Source organism: Nansenia antarctica (genome assembly GCF_963989245.1).
Source record: "Nansenia antarctica genome assembly, chromosome: 5".
Taxonomy (NCBI): domain Eukaryota; kingdom Metazoa; phylum Chordata; class Actinopteri; order Argentiniformes; family Microstomatidae; genus Nansenia; species Nansenia antarctica.
The window spans coordinates 16,467,163-16,481,731 of NC_137690.1; the positions used below are offsets into that span (position 1 = coordinate 16,467,163).

At 44.2% G+C, this 14,569-nt stretch overlaps 2 protein-coding genes across 2 annotated transcripts; both read right to left on the reverse strand.

The window, feature by feature from the left end:
* Nucleotides 1-1,714: 1,714 nt before the first annotated feature.
* On the reverse strand, nucleotides 1,715-3,331 carry adra2b (adrenoceptor alpha 2B; the record flags this gene model as incomplete). The annotated part of the gene is made up of 1 exon (XM_080532746.1): nucleotides 1,715-3,331. One exon carries the CDS (start codon nucleotides 3,329-3,331, stop codon nucleotides 1,715-1,717), a length of 1,617 nt encoding a protein of 538 aa, XP_080388872.1.
* Nucleotides 3,332-10,641: 7,310 nt separating this feature from the next.
* dusp2 (dual specificity phosphatase 2) lies at nucleotides 10,642-12,598 on the reverse strand (the record flags this gene model as incomplete). Its single annotated transcript, XM_080530944.1, has 4 exons — nucleotides 10,642-10,856; nucleotides 11,075-11,294; nucleotides 11,679-11,806; nucleotides 12,202-12,598. 4 exons carry the CDS (start codon nucleotides 12,596-12,598, stop codon nucleotides 10,642-10,644), a joined length of 960 nt encoding a protein of 319 aa, XP_080387070.1.
* Between the last annotated feature and the right edge of the window lie 1,971 nt (nucleotides 12,599-14,569).

Genomic DNA, 14,569 nt, shown 5'->3' on the forward strand with positions numbered 1-14,569 from the left:
GAGTCCATCAGTCATCCATCCCCTGGGATGAACGTTATTCCGGAGATAGCTCAGCATATACAGGACCTGGGGCTTCTGTACAATATGAGAACGTTTTCAGTTTGAAGTGTTTGTTTTGAAACACTTCAAAGATTTCAGATGACTGTGCTCTTCCTTTCAATATACAGTCACTGTCCTTTCAGCTGGACGTCAGGTGAATCCACATTCACAGTACCAGCCAGGCAGGGTTCAATGTCTCTGAAGAAATTACACATTACTGCATTCAATCCAAAATGTCCCAAATCGGATGGGCAAGTTCATTATCAAAGGGGCTGGGGTAGTGATTGTCCCCCTATAATCTTTAAATATCTCTATATTAATCCAATCCATTATGATGTGGTGGTTGGTGTTCCAGCACAACATTAACATAAGCAGGAAACAAAATGGTCACCCTGAGGTGTTGTGCTATTGGGGATGTGTGATACCTGTAGGGTTCTCTTTGAGGGTACATAAAAAAAAGTCCAAAAAGTAGGTTCCTTTCGTTATCTCCTCTCTATCATCTGCACTAATGTGATAGACATAGACATCCACCATATTGCTTTTATCCAGCCTGTGTTCAGATGAGATAAGGAAAGGAAGCTACTATTACACTATTGAGATGCATTCACTATCCCTTACATTACCTTACATTGCTGAGCCGAGGCAAGGTATTTTATGAAGGTGTATTTCTAAATAAAAGCTTCTCATGAGATCAGTGCAAGGAATCCCTATTGAGAGGGAGTCTTTGTGCTGTCTCGTGTAAGAGTTCTGAGACAAGCTCTGTTGTCTCTTTCTCTTGTGTGGATAAAATCTTAACAGGAACACATGCTACCCCTGCGGCGGGATAAATCTAAGAATATAGACATAAAAAGAGAACCTCAATCTTGTGTCCTCCTCGTGCTTCGCTCTAGCTGCTCTTGGCTAACAGATATTTTAGTTATTTCTCTGTCCTCTCCAAACCAGAACTGATCTCAAGTTTTGATCAGATAGAAAGGAATTACTTTGTTTTCCATTTCAAATTACAGTCCCATAACAATTCAGATATTTTGTTCCTCAGTTGGTCCGTCAGCTGATTAAGAGTAGCATCATACTATCATTCGATAAGCAACAACACATTCTTTGAGTGTCCCATTGCTGGGAACTAAAAAGATGAAAGGCATTTTCACTGTCTCTCAGGCAGAAAGTGCTCTCAATTTACCTCCTACTGCAGGGGATGCTTGTATCTCTGAACATCTCTCCTACCCTACTAAGAGAACATGCCCACGGTTTTCCTACTCATTCTAAAGACTCAATGTTGAACGGACAAAACATATCGTACACTGCATATATTTTCCCCACTCTGTGTAATTGCAGTGTTAAGTCCCAGGCTGTGTGCAAAAATAGACCACGGTTAAAAGAATGCATTCTAAGTGTTTATCTCACATCTTTTTAATCCCTTAGAGGAATTGGTTCTTCAACAGTTATTTTCAGTGTACTAATCCAGAGTTCTACAGTTCAAGGTTTAGACAAGCTTTAAAATCAGCAGCCCCAGCATTGAGATAAAAGGAATCAGTCAGAAAACTCAACAAAGGATGGGATTCTGTTCACCTCTAGGGTGTCAGAGGGCTTAAAAGAAGGAACTGTCTTCACAAAAGATCTGTTTTGTGGCCTTTCTTTATAAGAGGGTGCCCCAGGTGTCCCTTAGGGAGGATCCAGTCTAGAAGAATGTGCCCTTGGTGTTCTTACACAGTATCTTCTTGAAGGCCTTTCTGAAGTCTTTGTTGAAGATTGTGTATATGACAGGATTGAGGCAGGAGTTGCAGTAGCCGATCCAGAAGAAGAATTTGAACAGCGGGTCGGGGAGGGAGCAGGTCTCAGGGCAGATCGCCTGCAGAGAGTAGGAGAAGAAGAAGGGGAACCAGCACACCACAAACACCCCGATCACCACGGCCAACACGAAGGTAAATCGTTTCTCCCGGTTGACCATAGCTTTACGTCTGGCCGCGCCAGGGTTGGTCTCAGGTTTAGACCTGCTCCTACCCGCCACCAGCCTCGCTCCCTTAGCGGTGGCAATCATTTCCCGGTAGCGCTGGATAGAGGCTGGAGAATGGATACCACCTCCCACAGGCGAACCAGCCATGCTGACACTGCCCCTGCCCCCTCCTCCTCGACCATGCTCCCCCCCGTCACTCTCTGAGCTGGAGCTGTCACCGTTGTTATTGTCAGCTCTCCCCCCCCCGAAGCGCTTCTTCCCCTTCTTCCCCTCTTCTTTGGGCTTGGCGGGGGCGGTTGGAGGAAGGGTGGACATAGGAGAGGGGGAGATCGATGTGGGTGAGGGGCCAAGGGGGGATGTAGGGGGGGAGATGGTGGTGGGGGTAGGCGCAAGGGAGGGGGGCTGAAGAAGGTTATTTGGGGTGGGAGTAGGGAAGGACTGGGATATTTTGTCCGGGTTGGTGGCGGGTGAGGGGGTGACAGCCAGTGTAGGGGGTCTGGTGTTGGGGGTTTTATGTGGGATAGATAGCATGCTTCCTGCCTTTCCCTTCCCGTTGGATTGGATCTCTCTAGGGGTCCGACTAGGGGTGGCACAGCCCACTCCCTCCTTCCTGGGTTCGCCTGGTGGGCACCGAGTTCTCTGCTTTGCAATCTGGTAGATTCTGATGTAGACTAGGATCATGATGAGACACGGAGCGAAGAAAGAGCCGATGGTGGAGTAGAGGATATACCAGCGCTCATCATTCAGTTGGCATTGAGGCCCTCTCTCACTCCCCTTTGCTCCTGCCTGACTCTTATTCAGGGACAGCAGAGGAGGGAAGGAGATGATGGCTGACATGAGCCACACTATGACTATGGCTGCTTTGATGCGCTTGGGTGTGCGCTGGGGACCATAGGTGACACGAGATATTGACAGGTAACGGTCCAATGAAATGGCGCACAGGTGAGTGATGGACGAGGTACAGAACAGAACGTCAAGTGCCAGATATATCTCACACCACAATGACTTGAAGTACCAGTACCCTAGAAGTTCATTTGCCAGTGAAAACGGAATGATGAGTGTGGCCACTAAAATGTCTGCAGCTGCTAGCGACACTAAAAACAAGTTCTGTGGACCTCGAAGACATCGGCTGGTCAGGACAGCAATGATGACGAGAATGTTTCCAAAAATAGTGAAGACGACCATGAGGGTGATGGCCGTAGCGAAGGCAGCCGTGGCTTCGGGGGAGTAGGGAGCTTCCAGTTTCAGGACACTTTGGTTGCAGGGGAGAGAGGCTCCTATAATGCTGCTGTTCCAGCCGCTAAGGCCGACTGAGCAACCGCTGTCCAAAGCTGAAGACATAGCTGGTGACACACGGTTCAATGGAGGAGCTGTTTAAAATGACAAAATAGGCCAAAGAGTTTATTTCATGCGTGTGCTCTCACCATCTCATTGAAAAGTTGAAAATAAACATAGCAAAATGTTTAAGTCTTTTAAAGTAGGCTATACGCATGGATTTAAAACAACAACAAAACAACAACAACAACAACAACAACAACAACAACAACAACAACAACAACAACAACTGTATTTTCGTGTTATCGCAGTTCACTCCATCCCCTCCTCCATGTTTCGTCCTCCAAGTCCATTCTAATATAAACACTACTATTTATACACAACTATTCCCGAGCAATGCGTCAATTTCACGGATTTCCAACAATTAAAACTTGGCCAGCACACAGAATGGAGTGTAATCGTCCAGTTGTAGATTGTGGGATGTTTAAAGAAGCGGAACCTTCTGGTTGGATACAGTCACAAAAATATAAATTAAATTTCAGCCTGTTTAATGCAGTGCTACAGAAACGAGAATGGGAGCAACTTACAACCAATTAGCCGTAAATGGTTGTCACTCACTGTGTGCCTTTCCACCCGCTTTAAATCGCGGAGATGCGCACAGCTTATCTTATTGAAGGGAGCTCGGACTGTGCAAACGATCTGTGTATATAACTTCAAAGGATATTTATCAAATGATGAGGTTGACTAGGTTTGACAGTATCAGTATTTCCTTCATAGACATCAAAACTATCTTGAACTCCTAAAAAGACAGAATAAGAGGCGTTGCCAAAACAGATGTCAATACGTCCCCGCAATAAATCAATCCAACATAAATAAAGAGTTCGATTATAGTCCCCTGCGAAGTTCCTCAATGGAGCCAAAAATGTTGCTCAAACGTTTCAGACTTCAGGAAAACAAAACCCTGTCCAAGAAAAGTCCAAGCTGCGCCTTAAGTTTGTTGGTCAACAACGTGGTTCCGTTCTTGTTTCAGATTGTCAGAGTCAAAGTCACAACAATCCTAGTCCTCATCATAGATAGTTCTCATACCACGGTTTTGTATGAGTGTGTGAGTCTCAGACAGTGTGTGTGCGCTGTTGGATAGCCCACATCCGAGTGCAGTTAACGCAGACGATGCGTAATGCTGGGTGACTGTGAATTCTCAGTGTGTGCCGGTCCTTGTTTCTCCTTGCGCGCTCTGTACAGTATCTCCCCTCCTCGCAAAGCTGTTCTGTAAAGAGCAACGCCTCAGTGCCGCTCCTCTCGCGCTCAACGGTTGGTCTGTCATCTCCATGAGTGGGACGGCGAGCCCTGGACTAATAACGGGAGCACCTCTCCTCTCCTCCCGCTTCTCCAACCCGAGTGATGTCAGTACAGGCGTCATGGGGTCCTGCTGGCCATCTCTCTCTCTCTCTCTCTCTCTCTCTCTCTCTCTCTCTCTCTCTCTCTCTCTCTCTCTCTCTCTCTTTCTCTCTCTCTCTCTCTCTCTCTCTCTCTCTCTTTCTCTCTCTCTCTCTCTCTCCACCCAACAATGCACTAAATATGTACCCTGCTATACACTTACAGATCACTGTATTAGCAGCACTATAGTAATGACAGGATTGCCCCCCCCCCCCCCACCTTGGGATACCATGGCTATGACAATGGGAAATGCCGATACTATGATGACAATGACAATACTTTGATGGCTGCTCATCCCTGGTTGATGTGATCACTCTATAACCTTTGCACTACTGATATTTACATTACTACATTTGAACATACTGTATATTGCACTTTGCACATGTCTCCTGATATATCTTCTTTTATACCTCTAAACTAAACTGACGTTTACAATACTACCTCTGCAAATACTGTATATTGCATAGTTACCTATCACTACCATTCTTGTTCTATTTATATCATGCCCTTATCACTATTTGCACTTTTGGTTGGATGCTAAACTGCATTTCATTGTATAGTACTCTGCGATGACAATAAAGTTGAATCTAATCTAATCTAATCTAATTTTCCCCCTGATTTTTCTGATTTTTCAGGGGCACTTTCAAGCTGAATCTCCCGTTCTACCACATCCCAAAGATGTTGTATTGAATTCAGATCGGAAGGCCACTGAAGAACACTGAACTCATTGTCATGTTCATGAAACCAGTTTGAGACGACTTTTGCCTTGTGACATGGTGCAGAGTCTCTCCCTATCTGCAGAGTCTCTCCCATCTTCCGCCGTAGACCCATCTCTTCAGGCTACACCTTAACTGTCCCTCCCCATCCCCCCGTTCAGTTGCTCTACTGTATATAAAAAATATTTAAACATTAAAAAGCAAAAAGATTCTTCTTCTAGGATTATGAATGCCAATGGCCCCTGACCTGAGCAGAGATTCGTTTTTCTTGACTGATGGATAGATGATTCACTTACTTAGGCAAATGTATTCGTTGTAAGTTGCTTTGGATAAAGGCGGCTGCTACATGCGAAAAATGTAATGCAAATAAAATGTAAATGCATTATCATGCTGGAAGTAGCCATCACAAGATAGCTACATTGTGGCCATGAAGCATGCACATAGCAACAATACACAAATAGATTGTAGCATTCAAGTGATGGTTGATTGGTATTAATAAGCCCAAAGTGTGCCATGAAAACATTCCCCACACCATTACACCACCTCCACCAGCTTGGCTGTGTACAGGTGTTCCTAATAAAGTGTTCGGTGATCTGTACTGTATCTGTACTGTTGGATGTATTGTCATGCTTTAGTTTAAAACTATAGAGATGGCTTCCACAGTGGAAATGGTTTGATATTGTTACTTCACAGAAGGCTACTTCATCATCATCATCATCATCATCATCATCAACAACACTGGATCCACGATACCTGCCTCCATCCCCATTTACCCTGTAGAGCCAAGCTCTGTATGTCAACCTTATAGTGTACAAACTACAAAGCCTGTATGTGTACTGTGGGGAAAACTAACAACTCTGTCTTTGTACTGTAGCATGGATCAATGACCCCCCCCCCCTCCCACCTACATACATTCTACTGTGCACCCTCTCCAACCCCCCCATAGAAAACACCTTTTCATCTATCCTCTCACGACTTTACTCTTTAACTAAGATCAAGTGCTTGATGTTCAATTAACAAGAGAAAAACACATTAGACCCAAAGCAATATAGAGACAACAGAGATAGTGTTCTCATTAATGATCTGTAGTGGTGGGTAGGTGGTTACACACACACACACACACACACACACACACACACACACACACACACACACACCACATGTTCTTATGAATGATCTATAGTGGGTAGTGGGTCTTGTTTGTTTCACGTTGTGCTTCCCCCACGCAGTGTCAGTTCAATGAGAAAACCCCAACCATAGGTTTAGAATTCCAACAAACACACTCTGATTGTGTAACCCTAACCAGCAGTGAATAACCATTATGCGTTCTGTTCATCGCTACAGCGCATTCTAAATATAAAGAATATAAAGCTTTTAGCGGGAGAGTGCACTCCAATCAAGTGTTGCAGTGGTCGTGAGTGAACTACGATTGGTAAAACACTGAAAATGGATTCGGGGGAGAAAGGGGTATGGTACCGATGCCAAAGTTATACCATTTAGGCACACAATGTTCAAATCACACACACCCACTGAAACAAGCCTGTTGTAACACACTCATGCACACGCACAACCACACACACACACACACACACACACACACACACACACACACACACACACGCACACACACACACATACACACACACACACACACACACACACACACACACACACACACACTCTTTTGGATTAATCGGCACTAAAACGTTTGATTCTAATGAAGGTGTGTGCCTCTGGGCATCCAAGTACCAATTAAGAATTAAGAATGTATCTATTTAGGGTAAGTTCAGCTAAAGATTGGATTGTGGCGCTGTAGTGGCTCAAAGACAATAAAGGCTAGAGGGTGGGTGACAAGGCAGGACTAAAAGTTTAGTGTGAAGTTCTGCCTCCTTGTGGCTTGGTGACCTGATTTGAACCACTGGTGGATAGGCCATTTAGCTGACGCTTTTATCCAAGGCGACTTACAAGTGAGTGCATACATCTTTCAGTATATGGCCTCAGCGGGAATGTAGTTTTATGCTAATAACATCAATGTGTGTGTGTGTGTGTGTGTGTGTGTGTGTGTGTGTGCGTGTACGCTTGCGTATGCTTGCGTTCAAGGTGTTGTTCTACAACAGGCTCATTTGAGTGGGTGTTTGTGAATTGAACATTGTGTGCTTAAATTATATAACTTTAATATCAGTACTGTGATAAAGTGGGATGTTAGAGAGAATGCCTGCGTAAGTGTGTGTATATATGTGTTTACATGTACACCATCCAAACAATGTAGGGACTCACATGTAGGGACTCACAGTCACACATTTAGGGTAGCTGGGTAGCTTTCTTTGATGGTGTTGTGTGTGTATGTGTGTGTGTGTGTGTGTGTGTGTGTGTGTGTGTCGGTGTGTGTCGGTGTGTGTGTCGGTGTGTTCATGTTGTGCTCGTGTTTGTCTGTAACAGTGCATCAGCCGTGAATGACCTGCGAATATCCCATCCTGCCCCAGTGTGTAAGCTCTCTCTCTCTCTCTCTCTCTCTCTCTCTCTCTCTCTCTCTCTCTCTCTCTCTCTCTCTCTCTCTCTCTCTCTCTCTCTCTCTCTCTCTTTCAGGGGTGAAGAGTGTGTAAATCACAGCCTAATCACTCTGATTGTTTGTTTTGTTGTTGTTAGGGATTAGGTTAGGTCAGGTCAAGTAAGTAGTGGCTATTTTGACCATAGACTACATGCAAGATAAGGAACCATCTACATTCAAGATAAGGAACCATCTGACTACAAGGTATTAGTGATCCCTTGAGTGTGTACCTGCCACGAGTTGATGTGTGTCTAATCATTTCCGGCGGTAAATATGATGTTATGTTATTTTAATTTTATTTATAATGCGCCCCCCATCCAACTTTTACATCGGCCAGGGGCGCAGCCCGGGTAAAGGGACAGATAAAGGAACAGATAAAGACAAGGACAAGGAACACGGAGAGCAATCAGCCACAGACGACTTAAACGTACATCTCAAGGGATACAATTCACAACAAATAGGGAGTATTCATAGGGAACATCGTCGACGAAGAGGTGGGATTTTAACTTGGCTCTAAAGGAGTCCAGAGTGGGGGCAAACTTGATGGCAGAAGGGAGCGCGTTCCACAGGGTCGGTGCTATCACCGCAAAGGCACGGTCACCCTTCCTCTTGAGGTTGGTGCGTGGGACCCTCAGGCTGAGTTGGGCGTCGGACCTGAGCCTGGTTTTGGGCCTTGAGGTGGAAGACTGGTCCAGGAGGTCCTTGATGTAGGGTGGGGCGAGACTGTTGAGAGCTTTAAAGACAAAGGTGCAGATTTTGAACTTCACTCTCTTCTTCACTGGGAGCCAGTGAAGGGAGATCAGGACAGGGGAGATGTGGTCCCTCATTTTGGTGCCTGACACCAGCCTGGCAGCGGCATTTTGGACTAGCTGCAGGCGGTAGATGGTCTTATCAGGAAGTCCAGCATAGAGTGAGTTGCAGTAGTCGAGCCTAGATGAAATTAGCATGAGGACGACCTTCCTCAGGTCACTGGGGGTGAGGAAGGACTTAATTTTGGCTGTGATGCGTAGTTGGAAGAAACATGACTTCACGACGGAGCTCACTTGTCGGTCAAGGTTGGGCTCGGAGTCAAAGATGACACCGAGGTTCTTGACATGTGGTCTGACAAGGGTGGATATTAGTTGTAACAATTTATTTAGAGAGGACAGGGTACAAGCGAAAGCGGGATTAAGGTGAGAAGTCAGAGGGAGAGGAAGTGGATGAGAGGGGGAGATGAAGTGGGATAGAGGGGTGAGGGGGCAGAAGACCATGCAGTAGATCTGATTAGCAGAGACATACTGTTATTTCAATTGGAGTTTTTCCTCACCACTGTTTTTCCTCACCACATAACCAAATCAGAAAAGTCTCTGGGCCTTAGTGATTGGATGGCCAGCTGTGGGTTTATATTGCCATCTACTGGAGATTTCTGAAGGATGTGCATATTCTTTTGTATTTGTAAAATGTAATTCTGTATTTTCCAAAGCTGTCAGTAGAGTGTGCTGCTACATTATAAACGTTACTGTACAAGCCTCCACAGCCTTCACCCATACCCCATATACATGATCAAAGGATTTGAAGCAAGTGCAATCTCAAAATATGCACTTGGTCAATGGTGGACTGGTGTGAAATATATGGCTTAACTCCCTCAAATCCCAGAAAACACCAATCTATTCCTTTTAAATAAATGCGCACGAGTGAACAAGTGCATACTTTAAGGATTTTAAGGAGTAGACAGAATCTGAAAACAGCCCTTTATCCAATCCTCTCATCACTACAAGTGCAGGAGGGATAAAGGCCAGAGGTTGATTTGAGATTGGGCATCGGTCACTGATCTCTGCATGATGCTAAACCTCTGGTTAAATTACATTGAAGTTGCACTTGCTGATCTAAGACCAGTTTTTGCTCTCCCCTTACTGGTCAAAATTGGGGTCTGATCAGAGATCTGGGTTTAATTTATTTTACCTAAGCATTGCAAGGATAAAGTATATCTATGTGCATCTAAATAGTATTATTCTTAGAGGGGATGGTGATTATATAATGGACAGAGACATTGGGTGTGTTTTTCATCTTATAAACCATTTAATCTGTGTGAAAAAAACAGCAGGATTAATCATCCAAACCTTTCTCATTGGCAAATAAAGTGCAGTAACACAGTAAAAAAAAAACTGTCAAACCAATTCTAAAATACTTTTAAAAATAAATAATTTACATTTTAAAAATATTAAAAGACTAGATGTCTATTGACTGAATTATACCCTATTCCACCATTGTATTTTATGGGGAACAGGGTATTTACACAATATTGTATGTAATACACTAACACGCAGTGAGTAAAAGAGACAGAAAATAATTACATGTAGCTTCACAGTGACTTAAAATCCAGTTACCAATGGTGATTAGTGAATTGTCTCATCATATACAATAAATAAACATCAGCCCTTGCAAAACATACTTAAATAGCAAATATCAGTCAGACAGACACAGACATCAGGGGGGTATTCCATCAACGTCGCTAAAGGAAAATCTGGGATTGTTTTGATAAGTCTTTAGCCCCCAGGTACAGACAGACACACACATCAGGCACATTCACTGGGATCCATGGGAAGTATACGCCTCCTTAGAGTTTTTAGCATATTGCTAGTGGTAAAACAGTCATGTACATAGTCCTCCTCCCTCATGGCAGATATGAGAGTCTGTCAGTGACAGAGCACGTCAGTCTCAAACTGGAGCAGCTGACCCATAAAGGCCAGGTTTGGGGAGATGACATGACGACGCTGCTTCACAAAGTCAAAGGCTTCGTCCAATCGTACGCGTTGGGCATGGATGAGATATGCCAGACAGATGGTGGCAGAGCGAGAGATACCCGCCTGGCAGTGGACCAGCACACGCCCGCCTTGTGCCTTAACCGATTCTGAGGGAGAGGGAGAGAAGATTAGTGGTGAGCGACCTGCATAGGTCCTGGTAGTGAATAGGCCTCCTTTTTTGACTCTGCACTTCATCAAAGTGTAAGATTAGCGTCATGGTGGAGGTACACAGAGAGATTTGCGGTCACTCATTCACTGGAGATCTATTATATCTAATATTAAACAATGCATAGCAATGAGATACAGAGGATAGTGGTGAACTCACCAATGAAAGCGATGGCCTCAGGGAAGCAGGCTCTGATGTCTGCTGCCAGACTGTCTTCTACAGTCAGCCTGAGGTAGTGCAAGTCGTCTTCATACAGGTTGGGGCAGGAGGATGAGACGTTAAGCACAGCTGTGATGCCTGCCCCCGCTAACGTCTCACGACGAGATGAGTGGACCGCACTGCCCAGGAACAGGAAGGGGAGGAGCTCCACTGGACCCTCCTGTCAATCAACCGTAATCAGTTGAAGCTGATTAATAAAACCACTTGGACCAAATGAGGTTTGTGGTCATGTAGAACTACAAACCATTATCAAACACAATATCTTTAGTTATCCAAACAAAAAAGGCAATGACAATGTAGCCTTTTGAGATGTTTGGAATTGTTTATTCAACCTACACATCATGTGGCAATTGCACAACTGGCTAATTTTAGCGGTTCTAGTTCTAATTGGTGTTTATATGTTCTAATTTCAGTTAATTTAATACAAAATAAATAAAATAAATAAATACTTTAAAAAAAAAAGTATTAAGCCCACAGACTGCAATCCCTCTCCAAAATCCAAATGTATACTCGTAGGTCTACAGTTATTTTTCAAGCCTCTCACCTGATCATACAGTGGTGTGTTCCGCCCTGTGACGATGGGTTCTGGCTCTAGAACTGGGTTGTTTCCAGTCAGGCCCGGGGAGATAAAACACAGTTCTGGGTACGCGTCAGAGAACCCCTCAAACCCACCTGTAATTAATAAACAAGTCATCGTATTAATTCCAACATTTCGCATCAAATATTTGCGTGTAGCCTACAATAAGATCACATCGAACGAAAAAGTATACCCTATTTTTTTATGATATTAGGAATTTGACTGATGTGCAGGTGCACAACTCCAAATACTTGTTTAAACACATAAAAACATACCCTCGTGTCAAAGATAATATATTTTAATAATAATAATAATAATAATAATAATAATAATGTATATTATACAAAATAAAGTTCACATTTTGACATCTATTGACACTAAAGAGCTTAAGCCCGTAGGTCTAAAAGATAAACATTTGTCGTTTCACAATTTAATTTATTAAAACAATCAATTATTTCAAATCAAATCAATAACAAATCTTGCATCTCACCTTGTAGAAAACAGGACTGAACTGACCGGTCCTGGACCTCTGCTCGCAGGGCGGTAAGCAGCATTCTTGCCAGGCTCTCTGGCTTCAGATCAGACAGAGAGCAGCTGCTCTCATCTAGCACCACTATCGGAGAGAAGTCCCCCCGTCGCAGCCGTCCCAACAGCGCCTTATCCGGGACCAGCCACTCTAAGCAGACCACGGAGCTCTTAGACCTCCGGCGGAGCATTGAGTTCCAATTAACGTTGCGGGACTCTGTGATGTGTGCCCGGGAAAAGGCGAGGAAAGGCCGACAGTCCAGCACCACGGAGCCGCCTGAGGTGAACTGGTCCTGGGGAGTTCTGAGGATGTGGACCAACTCACTACCAGCTATCTCCAGAGGCTCGCTGGTTAAACTCATGATTTAAATGTCAATTGCAACAGAGAAATTATAGAGTTCAATAATTTGTTTTCTTTAAATTGTGATTTCACCGAGTAAAACTACAGGAACAACTGAAAATACACTTTTAAAAGTTATTGACCGTTCAAAGTAAAATATGTCTAACTCGAGCCTAATTTGGATTTTAAACAGACAATGTTATATTTGATCACTTCAATGAGCGGTTCATATAAAATGGCTTTAAATCGTCTTTCACTTGTCTCTTATTGTTCACAGCTGGACGGGGAGGGGCGTGTATTTCAACAGTCACTTACCACGGTCCCACCCTGTTTTTCCACATAAGGAAACAACGTCACAGACGGAACTGCCATATTTGGTAGTTTTGTTGTCCCGGTACTCCTAATATGGGTTTGACGGCTCCATTCTGATTTTCCCCACACCGCACGGGGTTACCCCGTGTTTTTGTGATGAATGATGTTATGTTCACAGTTGATACTTCAGGGGGGTATTCCATCAACGTCTCTAAAGGAAAATCTAGGCTTATTTTGACAAGTCTCGCGAGATCTATCAAGATATGCCTGGATCTTTTTAAGAGTCTCGCGAGACTTAACGAAATAAGCCTAGATTTTCCTTTAGCGACGTTGATGGAACACCCCCCAGTACTACACAAACACAAACACAAACACACACACACACTCAAAGCGTACGTTGATGGGTGATTGGACTCTGTTTCAGCCGTTATCCCAGACTGTTGAAGAAAGGTTCACCAGGCATGCTGCTAACAGATGTCTATCCCCCGCCCCCACCACCCACCCTTTCATAATCTGTCATCTGAATTTAGTTCTGTTGAGACAGTTCCTAATCTAAGTGTTTTATGAGGCTCCGCTCCATTCTTTGTTTTCAACAATGACAGCAATAACCGTGATTGAATACACAGCACTGACCAGATAAGGAAGCATAGGCTACCTCTCAATTTCATTTCACATTTACATTTATTTATCAATCAATCAATGTCCTCCGAATAGGATACGCTTATCTGTCATGTTTATCTATAGTATATATATTTGGTGTGTCATGGGTTGTTACATTTTATTTGGACATGAACCATGTGGGTTCGAAACAGAGTTATCTGTGAGACTCAAGGCTGTGTTAGCCAACTGATTTGAAGTCTAGGACTCAGCTCTGTTCATAGGTTATAGGCACGGTTACTCCTCACAAGAATGTACTGTAGTTCCCCTCATCACCTTGACATGATGACAATCCAGTAGGAAACAAGAGCAGTCGGTAGGACGGTAGGACACTTGTGTTGTGGTAAAGTACATTCACATCAGCAGAATAAAGCTGAACCACCTCTCTCCTTCACTTCCCTGGAATCCACATCCCATTCACTCACTGCCCACTTCTCCCTCTCATGACCTCCCATTCCACTTCCTCTCCCTCCCTCCCTCCATCCCTCTCTCTCTCTCTCTCTCTCTCTCTTTTCCCCTCCCTCACTTCTGAAAGCTGAGCTCATCTTTGAACTGTGCACACACTTTTCATCATGCTCTCCCACTGCTGGGGTTGCTGATTTACTGTGCCACACAAGCACAGACACACACACACACACACATACACACACACACACACAGACACACACACACACACATACACACACACACACACACATAATGTGCGCATACACACAAACAAGCATGCACGCACACGCATTCGCACACACTTTGTCATGCTTGCCAACAAGGAGCTGAGCCTGCACTTACTGTACCACACACACCCCATACCCCCACAACCTCACAGCCCCCCTCCCCCCACACACACACACACAGTGTGGGAGAGAGAGAGGGAGAGAAATTAGAATTCTTCCGTGACTGTGTGCCTGTGTCAATATGAGTGAGAGTCATGAGGCCTGTTACAGGGTGTCATGAATGTATTTTCCTTTTGTCATTCAACCTATGTCAGTCTCACAGGAAACACTACTACACACATCCTGTCACC